Below are 14,634 nucleotides of genomic sequence, written 5' to 3'. Positions count from 1 at the left end.
ATCTGCCCCATTCTTTACCCAATTCCCCCCTTTCCGCCCCAATTTCCCCTCTTTCTGCCCCAATTTCCCCCTTTTCCGCCCCAATTTCCCCCCTTTCCGCCCCAATTTTCCACCCCAATTCCCCCTTTTCCGCCCCAATTTCCCCCTTTTCTGCCCCAATTTCCCCCTTCCCCCCCCAATTTCCCCCCTTTCACCCCAATCTGCCCCATTCTTTCCCCAATTCCCCCTTTTCTGCCCCAATTTCCCCCCTTTTCACCCCAATTTTCCACCCCAATCTGCCCCATTCTCTACCCAATTTCCACTTTCCGCCCCAATTTCCCCCCTTCCCGCCCCAATTTCCCCCTTTCCTGCCCCAATTTCCCCCTTCCCCCCCAATTTCCCCCCTTTCACCCCAATCTGCCCCATTCTTTACCCAATTCCCCCTTTTCCGCCCCAATTTCCCCCCTTTTCACCCCAATTTCCCCCTTTTCCACCCCAATTTCCCCCCTTTTCACCCCAATTTTCCACCTTTTCTGCCCCATTCTTTCCCAATTTCCCCCTTTTCCACCCCAATTTCCCCCCTTTTCACCCCAATTTTCCACCTTTTCTGCCCCATTCTTTCCCAATTTCCCCCTTTCCACCCCGATTTCCCCCTTTTCCATCCCAATTTCCCCCCTTTCTGCCCCAATTTCCCCCCTTTTCACCCCAATTTCCCCCTTTCCACCCCAATTTCCCCCTTTTCCGCCCCAATTTCCCCCTTCCCCCCCCAATTTCCCCCTTTCACCCCAATCTGCCCCATTCTTTCCCCAATTCCCCCTTTTCCCTCCCAATTTCCCCCATTCACCCCAGTTTTTCAACCCAATCTGCCCCATTCTTTACCCAATTCCCCCTTTTATGCCGCAATTTCCCCCCTTTTCACCCCAATTTCCCCCTTTTCACCCCAATTTCCCCCTTTTCACCCCAATTTTCCACCTTTTCCGCCCCATTCTTTACCCAATTCCCCCTTTTCTGCCCCAATTTCCCCCGTTTACCCCAATTTTCCACCCCAATCTGCCCCATTCTTTACCCAATTCCGCCTTTTCCGCCCCAATTTCCCCCCTTTTCACCCCAATTTCCCCCCTTTTCACCCCAATCTGCCCCATTCTTTCCCCAATTCCCCCTTTTCCCTCCCAATTTCCCCCATTCACCCCAATTTTCCACCTTTTCCGCCCCATTCTTTCCCAATTCTCCCTCCCCCCCCCAATTCCCTCTTTTTACCCCAAATCCCCATTTCCTCACCCCAAATCCCCTTCTCTCCCCACAACCCCCCCACCTTTTGCCCTATTCCCCACTTTCCCGCCCCACTTCCCCCCCATCGCCCCATTTTTGCCTTTTATCCCCCTTTCCCCCCCCAATTCCCGCCCTTTTACCTCAGATCCCCTCAGCGCACCCCACACCCCCCCGCCGCCCCCAAACCCCATCCCGCCCCATTTCTCCCCCCTCCGCCCCCCCAGACCCCGCGGTCCACCCTTTTTCTCCCCGTTTTCCCCCGATTTGCCCCGTTTTCCCCCGTTTCGCCCCGTTTTCTCCCGTTACCCCCGTCCTAGAGCGGCCGAACGGGCCCGGCCGCCCCCGCCGCCATCTTACCCGCTCGGCCGCGCGGGGCGCGCCGGGAGCGCCGCCTGGCGGGCGGGAGGACCCGGCAACCACAGCGTTGCTGGGCAACGGGACGGCTGGGCGTGGCCATCTCATAGCGGCTCTCACTATTGGCCACGCCTGGCGTTTGGCCACGCCCCCTCACTACTGCCCCGTAACTGCTAGTATCGTTGGCCACGCCCCGTCTTGGCCACGCCTCCCGCTTGGCCCCGCCCCGTCTTGGCCATGCCCTTATAAACCGCGCTCCCTCTTGGCCACGCCCCCGATGTTTTTGGAGTGCTCTGAGCCGGATCCGATTCACATTTTGGGGTGCAATGGGGCAGTTTTGGGGTGTTGGGGGTTCGGGAGCTGTGGGGGTGCAAGGGATGTTTTGGGGTGCTCTGTGCCTGTTCTGGGACACATTTTGGGGTGCAACGGGGAGGTTTTGGGGTGCTGGGGGGACAGTGGGTGCAGGGCATGTTTTGGGGTGCTGTGCTGGATCCCAGTCCCATTTTGGGGCGAAACGGGGCAGTTTTGGGGTGCTGGGGAGACAGTGGGTGCAGGGGATATATTGGGGTGCTGTGCTGGATCCCAGTCCCATTTTGGGGTGCTGCTCTGGATCCCAGTCCCATTTTGGGGCGAAACGGGACAGTTTCGGGGTCTTAGGGCGGAGTCTCCCGTTCACAAACACGCTCCCTCTTTTGGCCACGCCCCCCGCCCCGCGTGGCCACGCCCCCTCTCGGCCCCGCCCTCCCCGGGCCCGGGTCGCCTTATAAGGCTGTGGCGCGCGCGGGGGGCGGGGTTTCGCATAGATTAGCGCCTGGCCCCGCCCACCGGCCCGGGATGGAGCGAAACGCGGGGTCCGGGGGGTTCGGGGGGTCCGGGGGCACCGGGACCCCCCCCGAGCGGCTCCGTCTGGTCGTGCTGGGGGGCGGAGGAGTCGGGAAGAGCGCGCTGAGCGTCCGGTTCGTGCAGGTACCGCCCGACCCCCCACGGGACCCCCAAACCGGGACCCCCAAATGGGACCCCAACAGGGACCCCCAAACCGGGACCCCCTAAACCCCAGATCACCAGAGGGGGGACCCCCTTGATTTCGAGGGGACACACTCCTGGGTCCCCCCTCACTTTGGGGTTCGGGCACCCGGACGCCTGGGTCCCCCATTAGGGTTCCAGAACCCGGACGCCTGGGTCCCTCCTCACTTTGGGGGTTTGTGGACCCGGACGCCTGGGTCCCTCCTCACTTTGGGCTTCGGGCACCCGGACGCCTGGGTCCCTCTTCACTTTGGGCTTCGGGCACCCGGACGCCTGGGTCCCTCTTCCCTTTGGGCTTCGGGCACCCGGACGCCTGGGTCCCTCTTCCCTTTGGGCTTCGGGTACCCGGACGCCTGGGTCCCTCTTCACTTTGGGGGTTTGTGCACCCGGACGCCTGGGTCCCTCTTCCCTTTGGGGTTTGGGCACCCGGACGCCTGGGTCCCTCCTCACTTTGGGAGGATCAAACACCCGGACGCCTGGGTCCCCCATCATTTGGGGTTTGGGCACCCGGACGCCTGGGTCCCTCTTCACTTTGGGGGTTTGTGGACCCGGATGCCTGGGTCCCTCTTCCCTTTGGGGTTTGTGCACCCGGACGCCTGGGTCCCTCCTCACTTTGGGAGGATCAAACACCCGGACGCATGGGTCCCCCATCATTTGGGGGGTTGTGCACCCAGACACCTGGGTCCCCCCTCATTTGGGGGGGTTGTGCACCCGGACGCCTGGGTCCCTCCTCATTTGGGGGTTGTGCACCTGGACGCCTGGGTCCCCCATTAGGGTTCGGGTACCCGGACGCCTGGGTCCCTCTTCACTTTGGGGGTTTGTGGACCCGGACGCCTGGGTCCCTCTTCCCTCTGGGAGGATCAAACACCCGGACGCCTGGGTCCCCCCTCATTTGGAGGTTGTGCACCCGGACGCCTGGGTCCCTCATTAGGATTCGGACACCCGGACTCCTGGGTTCTGCCTCATTTGGGGGTTCAAGCACCCGGACGCCTGGGTCCCTCCTCACTTTGGCGTCGGACACCCGGACGCCTGGGTCCCCCCTTATTTGGGGCTTGTGCACCCGGACGCCTGGGTCCCTCCTCACTTTGGGGGGTTGTGCACCCGGACGCCTGGGTCCCCCCTCATTTGGGGGTTGTGCACCTGGACGCCTGGGTCCCTCCTCATTTGGGGGGTCGGGCACCCGGACGCCTGGGTCCCCACGCCCCCCCACCCCCCGCAGTCGTACTTCATCCCCGACTACGACCCCACGATCGAGGACTCGTACTCCACGCTCCGCTCCGTGGACGGCGTCCCCGCGCGCCTCGACAGTGAGTGGGGGGGGCTCCCGGACGCCTGGGTCCCCGGCGGTTGGGAGGGCGCCCTGACCCCCGCGTCCTGCAGCCGTGGACACGGCGGGGCCGGGAGGGGCGGGGCCGGAGGGGCGGGGCCTCCTGACCCCCCGGCGGGGCACGAGGGGCGGGGCACGAGGGGCGGGGCCTCCTGACCCCCCGTCCCGCAGTCACGGAGGGGCGGGGCCGAAGGGGCGGGGCCTCCTGACCCCCCGGCGGGGCCGGAGGGGCGGGGCCTCCTGACCGCCCCGTCCCGCAGTCACGGAGGGGCGGGGCCGGAGGGGCGGGGCCAGGGGCGGGGCCGGGGCCGGGGCAGGAGGAGCTGAGCCGGGAGGCGGGGCCGGGGGCGGGGCCTGGGGCGGGGCCTGCTGACCGCTCCGCCCTCAGTCGTGGACACGGCGGGGCAGGAGGAGCTGGGAGGAGCCAGGGGTGGGGCCGGGGGCGGGGCCGGGGGCGGGGCCTGCTGACCGCCCCGCCCCCAGTCGTGGACACGGCGGGGCAGGAGGAGCTGGGGCGGGGCCGGGAGGCGGGGCCGGGAGGCGGGGCCGGGGGCGGGGCCTCCTGACCGCCCCGCCCCCAGTCGTGGACACGGCGGGGCAGGAGGAGCTGGGCGGGGCCGGGCGGGGGTTGGGGCGGGGCCGGGGGGCGGGGCCGGGGCGGGGCCTGCTGACCGCCCCGCCCCCAGTCGTGGACACGGCGGGGCAGGAGGAGCTGGGCGCGCTGCGCGAGCGGCACCTGCGCGCGGGGGACGGGTTCGTGCTCGTGTTCGCCATCGACGACCGGCGCAGGTGACCCCGGAACCGGCACATTGCACCCCAAAACTGACCCTGCACCCCAAAACTGACCCTGCACCCCGGAACCGGCACATTGCACCCCAAAACTGACCCTGCACCCCGGAACCGGCACATTGCACCCCAAAACTGACCCTGCACCCCAAAACTGACCCTGCACCCCGGAACCGGCACATTGCACCCCAAAACTGACCCTGCACCCCAAAACTGACCCTGCACCCCGGAACCGGCACATTGCACCCCAAAACTGACCCTGCACCCCAAAACTGACCCTGCACCCCGGAACCGGCACATTGCACCCCAAAACTGACCCTGCACCCCGGAACCGGCACATTGCACCCCCAAAGTGACCCTGCACCCCGGAACCGGCACATTGCACCCCAAAACTGACCCTGCACCCCAAAACTGACCCTGCACCCCGGAACCGGCACATTGCACCCCAAAACTGACCCTGCACCCCAAAACTGACCCTGCACCCCGGAACCGGCACATTGCACCCCAAAACTGACCCTGCACCCCAAAACTGACCCTGCACCCCGGAACCGGCACATTGCACCCCAAAACTGACCCTGCACCCCAAAACTGACCCTGCACCCCGGAACCGGCACATTGCACCCCAAAACTGACCCTGCACCCCGGAACCGGCACATTGCACCCCAAAACTGACCCTGCACCCCAAAACTGACCCTGCACCCCGGAACCGGCACATTGCACCCCAAAACTGACCCTGCACCCCAAAACTGACCCTGCACCCCGGAACCGGCACATTGCACCCCAAAACTGACCCTGCACCCCAAAACTGACCCTGCACCCCGGAACCGGCACATTGCACCCCAAAACTGACCCTGCACCCCAAAACTGACCCTGCACCCCGGAACCGGCACATTGCACCCCAAAACTGACCCTGCACCCCGGAACCGGCACATTGCACCCCAAAACTGACCCTGCACCCCAAAACTGACCCTGCACCCCGGAACCGGCACATTGCACCCCAAAACTGACCCTGCACCCCAAAACTGACCCTGCACCCCGGAACCGGCACATTGCACCCCAAAACTGACCCTGCACCCCAAAACTGACCCTGCACCCCCAAACCGGCACATTGCACCCCAAAACTGACCCTGCACCCCAAAACTGACCCTGCACCCCGGAACCGGCACATTGCACCCCCAAAGTGACCCTGCACCCCGGAACCGGCACATTGCACCCCAAAACTGACCCTGCACCCCAAAACTGACCCTGCACCCCGGAACCGGCACATTGCACCCCAAAACTGACCCTGCACCCCAAAACTGACCCTGCACCCCGGAACCGGCACATTGCACCCCAAAACTGACCCTGCACCCCAAAACTGACCCTGCACCCCGGAACCGGCACATTGCACCCCAAAACTGACCCTGCACCCCAAAACTGACCCTGCACCCCGGAACCGGCACATTGCACCCCAAAACTGACCCTGCACCCCAAAACTGACCCTGCACCCCGGAACCGGCACATTGCACCCCAAAAGTGACCCTGCACCCCGGAACTGACCCTGCACCCCGGAACCGGCACATTGCACCCCCAAAGTGACCCTGCACCCCAAAACTGACCCTGCACCCCGGAACTGACACTGCACCCCGGAACTGACACTGCACTCCGAAACTGCCCCTGCACCCCCGAACCGACCCATTGCACCCCCAAACCGACCCTGCACCCCCAAACTGACCCGTTGCACCCCCAAACTGACCCATTGCACCCCCAAACCGACCCTGCACCCCTGAACCGACCCAAACGGACCCGTTGCACCCCAAAACTGACCCATTGCACCCCCGAACTGACCCATTGCACCCCGAAACTGACCCATTGTAGCCTAAAACTGACCCGTTGCACCCCAAACGGACCCATTGCACCCCAAAACCGGCCCTCTGCACCCCAAACTGACCCATTGCAGCCTAAAACTGACCCATTGCACCCCAAAACTGACCCATTGCACCCAAAACTGACCCTGTGCACCCCGAAACTGACCCATTGCACCCCGAAACTGACCCAAACGGACCCATTGCACCCCAAAACCGACCCATTGCACCCCAAACTGACCCATTGCACCCCAAAACCGACCCATTGCACCCCAAAACCGACCCTGCACCCCAAAACCGACACTGCACCCCTGAACCGACCCTGCTCTACGGACCCCCCATTGCACCCCAAACCGCCCCGGCACTACGGATCCCCCATTGCACCCCAAACCCGACCCAGTGCACCCCCAAACAGCCCCTGCTCTACGGACAACCCAGTGTACCCCAAAACCGCCCCATTGCACCCCAAAACTGCCCCTGCACCCCCGAACCGGCCCTGCACCCCAAAACTGACCCATTGCACCCCCAAACCGACCCTGCACCCCGAAACTGACCCTGGACCTCCGAATCGCCCCTGCACCCCAAAACTGACCCTGCACCCCGAACCGACCCATTGCACCCCAAAACTGCCCCTGCACCCACTGTCCCCCCCATTGCACCCCAAAATGGGACTGGGATCCAGCACAGCACCCCAAAACATCCCCTGCACTACGGACCCCCCCAGCACCCCAAAACTGCCCCATTGCACCCCAAAATAGGACCCGGATGCCTGGGTCCCTCTGTCACTTTGGTCCCCCCAGTTTCCAGCTGGTGCCGCGGCTGCTGGGCCCGATCCTGTGGGTCAGGGAGTGGGACCCCCAAGTGTGACCCCCAAGTGTGACCCCCCCCCACGTGGCCCCCCAAGTGGGACCCCCCAAGTGTGACCCCCCCCCAGTTTCCAGCTGGTGACGTGGCTGCTGGGCCCGATCCTGTGGGTCAAGGACTGAGACCCCCAAGTGTGACCCCCAAGTGGGACCCCCAAGTGTGACCCCCAAGTGGGACGCCCAAGTGGGACCCCCAAGTGTGACCCCCCCCCACGTGGCCCCCCAAGTGGAACCCCCCAAGTGTGACCCCCCCCCAGTTTCCAGCTGGTGACGTGGCTGCTGGGCCCGATCCTGTGGGTCAAGGACTGAGACCCCCAAGTGTGACCCCCAAGTGGGACCCCCAAGTGTGACCCCCCCAAGTGTGACCCCCAAGTGTGACCCCCCCAGTTTCCAGCTGGTGCCGCGGCTGCTGGGCCAGATCCTGCGCGTCAAGGACCGAGACGACGTCCCGGCCGTGCTGCTGGGGAACAAGGTCGATCTGCAGCCACACAGGCAGGTGGGGACACGGGGGACACGGGGGACACGGGGACACGGGGGACATGGGGGACACGGGGGACACGGGGGGCACGGGGGACACGGGGGACATGGGACACACGGGGGACACGGGGGGCACGGGGGACATGGGGGCACGGGACACACAGGGACACGGGGGACACGGGGGACACACACGGGACACACGGGGGACACGGGACACACACGGGACACACACGGGACACACACGGGACACACACGGGACACACGGGACACACACGGGACACACACGGGACACACACGGGACACACGGGACACACACGGGACACACGGGACACACACGGGACACACACGGGACACACACGGGACACACGGGACACACACGGGACACACACGGGACACACACGGGACACACACGGGACACACGGGACACAGGGGACACACACGGGACACACACGGGACACACGGGACACACACGGGACACACGGGACACACACAGGACACAGGGGACACACACGGGACATACACGGGACACACACAGGACACAGGGGACACACACGGGACACACACGGGACACACGGGACACACACGGGACACACGGGACACACACGGGACACACACGGGACACACACGGGACACACACGGGACACACGGGACACACACGGGACACAAACGGGACACACACGGGACACACACGGGACACACACGGGACACAGGGGACACACACAGGACACACACGGGACACACACGGGACACAGGGGACACACACGGGACACACACGGGACACACGGGACACCCACGGGACACACACGGGACACACACGGGACACACACGGGACACACACGGGACACACGGGACACACACGGGACACACACGGGACAGACACGGGACACAGGGGACACACACGGGACACACGGGACACACACGGGACACACACGGGACACACACGGGACACACGGGACACACACGGGACACACGGGACACACGGGACACACACGGGACACACACGGGACACACGGGACACACACGGGACACACACGGGACACACGGGACACACACGGGACACACACGGGACACACACGGGACACACGGGACACACACGGGACACACGGGACACACGGGACACACACGGGACACACACGGGACACACACGGGACACACACGGGACACACACGGGACACACGGGACACACACGGGACACACACGGGACACACGGGACACACGGGACACACACGGGACACACACGGGACACACGGGACACACACGGGACACACACGGGACACACACGGGACACACACGGGACACACGGGACACACACGGGACACACACGGGACACACACGGGACACACACGGGACACACACGGGACACACGGGAGACACGGGACACACACGGGACACACACGGGACACACACGGGACACACGGGACACACACGGGACACACACGGGACACACACGGGACACGCGGGACACACACGGGACACACACGGGACACACACGGGACACACGGGACACACGGGACACACACGGGACACACACGGGACACACACGGGACACGCGGGACACACACGGGACACACACGAGACACACACGGGACACACACGGGACACACACGGGACACACACGGGACACACACGGGACACACGGGACACACACGGGACACACACGGGACACACACGGGACACACACGGGACACACGGGACACACACGGGACACACGGGACACACACGGGACACACGGGACACACGGGACACACACGGGACACACACGGGACACACGGGACACACACGGGACACACACGGGACACACACGGGACACACACGGGACACACACGGGACACACACGGGACACACGGGACACACACGGGACACACACGGGACACACACAGGACACACGGGACACACACGGGACACACACGGGACACACACGGGACACACACGGGACACACACGGGACACACGGGACACACACGGGACACACACGGGACACACACGGGACACACACGGGACACACGGGACACACACGGGACACACACGGGACACACACGGGACACACACGGGACACACACGGGACACACACGGGACACACGGGACACACACGGGACACACACGGGACACACACGGGACACACGGGACACACACGGGACACACACGGGACACACACGGGACACACATGGGACACAGGGGACACACACGGGACACACACGGGGCACACACGGGACACACACGGGACACACACGGGACACACGGGACACACACGGGACACACACGGGACACACGGGACACACGGGACACACACGGGACACACACGGGACACACGGGACACACACGGGACACACACGGGACACACACGGGACACACACGGGACACACGGGACACACGGGACACACACGGGACACACACGGGACACACGGGACACACACGGGACACACACGGGACACACACGGGACACACACGGGACACACACGGGACACACGGGACACACACGGGACACACACGGGACACACACGGGACACACACGGGACACACGGGACACACACGGGACACACGGGACACACACGGGACACACACGGGACACACACGGGACACACGGGACACACACGGGACACACACGGGACACACGGGACACACACGGGACACACACGGGACACACACGGGACACACACGGGACACACACGGGACACACACGGGACACACGGGACACACACGGGACACACACGGGACACACACAGGACACACGGGACACACACGGGACACACACGGGACACACACGGGACACACGGGACACACACGGGACACACACGGGACACACACGGGACACACGGGACACACACGGACACACACGGGACACACACGGGACACACACGGGACACACACGGGACACACGGGACACACACGGGACACACACGGGACACACACGGGACACACGGGACACACGGGACACACGGGACACACATGGGACACACACGGGACACACACGGGACACACGGGACACACACGGGACACACACGGGACACACACGGGACACACACGGGACACACGGGACACACACGGGACACACACGGGACACACACGGGACACACACGGGACACACACGGGACACACGGGACACACACGGGACACACGGGACACACGGGACACACACGGGACACACACGGGACACACACGGGACACACGGGACACACGGGACACACACGGGACACACACGGGACACACACGGGACACACGGGACACACACGGGACACAGGGGACACACACGGGACACACACGGGACACACGGGACACACACGGGACACACACGGGACACACACGGGACACACGGGACACACACGGGACACACACGGGACACACACGGGACACACGGGACACACGGGACACACACGGGACACACACGGGACACACACGGGACACACGGGACACACACGGGACACACGGGACACACACGGGACCCCCAACACAGACCCCAGTGGGACCCACAGCCTGGACCCACACGGGACCCCTAATGGAACCCCCAACCAATGGGACCCCCAACCGAGACCCCCCAACCCAGACCCCCACGGGACCCCCATGGGCTCCCCAATGGGACCCCCAATGGGACCCCCAACCCAGACCCCCATGGGACCCCCATGGGACCCCCAATGGGACCCCCAATGGGACCCCCAACCCAAACACCCATGGGACCCCCAACCCAGACTCCCATGGGATCCCCAATAGGACCCCCAAGCAATGGGACCCCCAACCCAGACCCCAGCGGGACCCCCATGGGATCCCCAGTGGGACCCCCAATGGGACCCCCAACCCAAACCCCCAACCCAGACCCCCACGGGACCCCCAACCAACGGGAGCCCCAACCAATGGGACCCCAAACCCAGATCCCCATGGGCTCCCCAATGGGACCCCCAATGGGACCCCCAACCCAAACCCCCAACCCAGACTCCCATGGGACCCCCAGTGGGAACCCCAATGGGACCCCCAATGGGACCCCCAATCAATGGGACCCCCAACCCAGACTCCCATGGAACCCCCAACCCAGATCCCCATGGGACACCCATGGGATCCCCAATGGGACCCCCAACCCAAACCCCCAACCCAGACCCCCACGGGACCCCCAACCAACGGGACCCCCATGGGACCCCCAATGGAAACCCCAATGGGACCCCCAGTGGGACCCCCAATCAATGGGACCCCCAACCCAGACCCCCACGGGACCCCCCAACCAACCCGGACCCACGGGACCCCAAAGCCCCGGGACCCCCCGGACCAGGACGCGTTTCCACAGGGACCTAAAAAAGGGATGGACAGGAAGTCCCACCCCACCCCCATGGGCCCTGAACAGGAAGTCCCGCCCCCTCTGTCCATAGAACCGGAAGTTCTGTCCTGCACGTTCCCACCCAGGACAGGAAGTCCCGCCCCTGTGTATGGGAGTGGCCATATTGGCCGTGTCCCACCCCCCCCCCCCCATGGGAGTGGCCATATTGGCCGTGTCCCACCCCCCCCCCCCCATGGTGGCGGCCATGTTGGGCGTGTCCCCCTCCCCATGGTGGCGGCCATGTTGGGCGTGTCCCCCTCCCCATGGTGGCGGCCATCTTGGGTGCGTCCCCCCCATTGTGGCGGCCATCTTGGGTGTCCCCCCCCCATGGTGGCGGCCATGTTGGGCGTGTCCCCCCACGGTGGCGGCCATGTTGGGCGTGTCCCCCCCATGGTGGCAGCCATGTTGGCTGTGTCTCCTCCCCATGGTGGCAGCCATGTTGGCTGTGTCTCCTCCCCATGGTGGCGGCCATGTTGGGTGTGTCCCCCATGGTGGTGGCCATGTTGGGCGTGTCCCCTCCCCCCATTGTGGCGGCCATGTTGGGTGTGTCCCCCATGGTGGTGGCCATGTTGGGCGTGTCCCCTCCCCCCATGGTGGCGGCCATGTTGGGTGTGTCCCCCACGGTGGTGGCCATGTTGGGCGTGTCCCCCCCATGGTGGCAGCCATGTTGGCTGTGTCTCCTCCCCATGGTGGCGGCCATGTTGGGCGTGTCCCCTGCCCCCATGGTGGCGGCCATGTTGGGCGTGTCCCCCCACGGTGGCGGCCATGTTGGCGCAGGTGGGGCGGGACGAGGCTCAGGCCTTCGCGCGCCGGAGCCGCCTGCGCTACCTGGAGACGTCGGCGCGGACGCGGCTCAACGTGGACGAGGCGTTCGAGGGGCTGGTGCGCGACGTCAGGTGGGCGGGGCCATGGGGTGGGCGGGGCCATGGGGTGGGCGGGGCCATGGGGTGGGCGGGCGGGGCCATGGGGTGGGCGGGGCCATGGGGTGGGTAGGCGGGGCCATGGAGTGGGTGGTGCCATGGGGTGGGCGGGGCCATGGGGTGGGCGGGTCCATGGGGTGGGCGGGGCCATGGGGTGGGCGGGGCCATGGAGTGGGTGGGGCTATAGGGTGGGATCATCGAGTGGTTGGACCCACCAAGGGGGCGGGGCCATGGGGTGGGAGGGGCCATCAAGTGGGCGGGGCCATCAGGAGGGCGGGGCCATCAAGTGGGTAGGACGGGTGGATGGGCACGGCCATGGGGTGGGCGGGGCCATGGGGTGGGCGGGGCCATGGAGTGGGCGGTGCCATGGAGTGGGCGGGGCTATAGGGTGGGATGAGCAAGTGGTGACCCATCGAGGGGGCGGGGCCATGGAGTGGGCGGGGCTAGCAGGAGGGCGGGGCCATTGAGTGTGGCCGGGTGGGTGGGATCATTGGGAGGGCCGGACCATTGACTGGGCGGGGCCGGCAGGTGGGCGGGGCCATGGGGTGGGCGGGGCTCCCGGGAAGGCGGGGCCATTGACTGGGTGGGGCCGGCAGGTGGGCGGGGCCATCGAGTAAATGTGGCCGGGGTAGGCGGGGCTATCGGGTGGGCGGGACCAGGGTGGGTGGGACCATTGAGTGGGCGGGGCCATCATGTGGGCGGGGCTATCAGGAGGGCGCGGGCATGGGGTGGGCGGGGCTATCGGGAGAGCGGGGCCACCGAGTGGCTGGGGCCGGCAGGTGGGCGGGGCCATTGAGTAAGTGTGGCCGGGTGGGTGGGGCCACGGGGTGGGCGGGGCCAGGTGGCTGGGGCCATTGAGTGGGCGGGATCATTGGGTGGGCGGTGCCGGCAGGTGGGCGTGGTCACGGGGTGGGCGGGGTCTATCGGGAGGGCGGGACCATCGAGTGGGTGGGGCCGGCAGGTGGGCGGGGCCACCGGTTGTGTGGCCGGGGTAGGCAGGGCCATGTGGTGGGCGGGGCCTTGGGGCGGGCGGGGCCATGGGGTGGGCGGAACCGTGGGGGTGGAGCCGTCAGGTGGGCGGGGTCAAGGTGGGTGGGGCCATTGAGTGGGCGGTTCCGTGGGGTGGGCGGGATCATTGCTTGGGCGGGACCAGCGAGTGGGCGGAGCTATCAGGGGGGCGTGGCCATCGGATGGGCGGGGCCATCAGGTGGGCGTGGCCGGTGACATCATCCCCCCCCCCCCCCCCGCAGGCGCTTCCGGGAGCAGCAGAAGCCGCCGCCGCCCCCCCCCGCCCCCCCCCGCGGGAAAAGCTCCTCCCCCCGCTGCCCCTGCGCCCCCATCTGACCCCTCCCCCCCCTTCCAACCCCCCTCTGCCCCCCCCCCCCCCCTCCACTTTGGGGTCCCCCAGGTTTTGGGGTCCCCCCCCCCGGCTTCACTCAGACACATCCCCCCCCCAACCCGGGAGGGGGGACACGCCCCCCCCCATGTCACGT

The 14,634-nt window shown here is 66.1% G+C and overlaps 1 protein-coding gene across 1 annotated transcript; it reads left to right on the top strand.

Annotated features, from left to right (window-relative positions):
- The first annotated feature begins 2,432 nt into the window (after positions 1-2,432).
- On the top strand, positions 2,433-14,589 carry LOC309452153 (ras-related protein R-Ras-like). The gene is made up of 6 exons (XM_082076830.1): positions 2,433-2,568; positions 3,845-3,932; positions 4,639-4,741; positions 7,833-7,941; positions 12,999-13,117; positions 14,392-14,589. Exons 1-6 carry the CDS (start codon positions 2,437-2,439, stop codon positions 14,483-14,485), a joined length of 645 nt encoding a protein of 214 aa, XP_081932956.1. The 5' UTR covers positions 2,433-2,436; the 3' UTR covers positions 14,486-14,589.
- Positions 14,590-14,634: the final 45 nt, after the last annotated feature.

The sequence above is a fragment of the Streptopelia decaocto genome (assembly GCF_964273445.1).
Source record: "Streptopelia decaocto genome assembly, contig: HAP1_SCAFFOLD_1735, whole genome shotgun sequence".
Taxonomy (NCBI): domain Eukaryota; kingdom Metazoa; phylum Chordata; class Aves; order Columbiformes; family Columbidae; genus Streptopelia; species Streptopelia decaocto.
The sequence above is the reverse complement of the archived record's forward strand: the minus strand, read 5'-3'. Positions and strand labels throughout refer to the sequence as shown.

Coding starts and splice junctions, on each gene's coding strand:
- LOC309452153 (XM_082076830.1), top strand. CDS start 2,437: ATGGAGCGAAACGCGGGGTCCGGGGGGTTCGGGGGGTCCGGGGGCACC. Junction 4,742..7,832: donor GCCATCGACGACCGGCGCAG/GTGACCCCGGAA, acceptor TGACCCCCCCAG/TTTCCAGCTGGTGCCGCGGC. Junction 7,942..12,998: donor ATCTGCAGCCACACAGGCAG/GTGGGGACACGG, acceptor ATGTTGGCGCAG/GTGGGGCGGGACGAGGCTCA.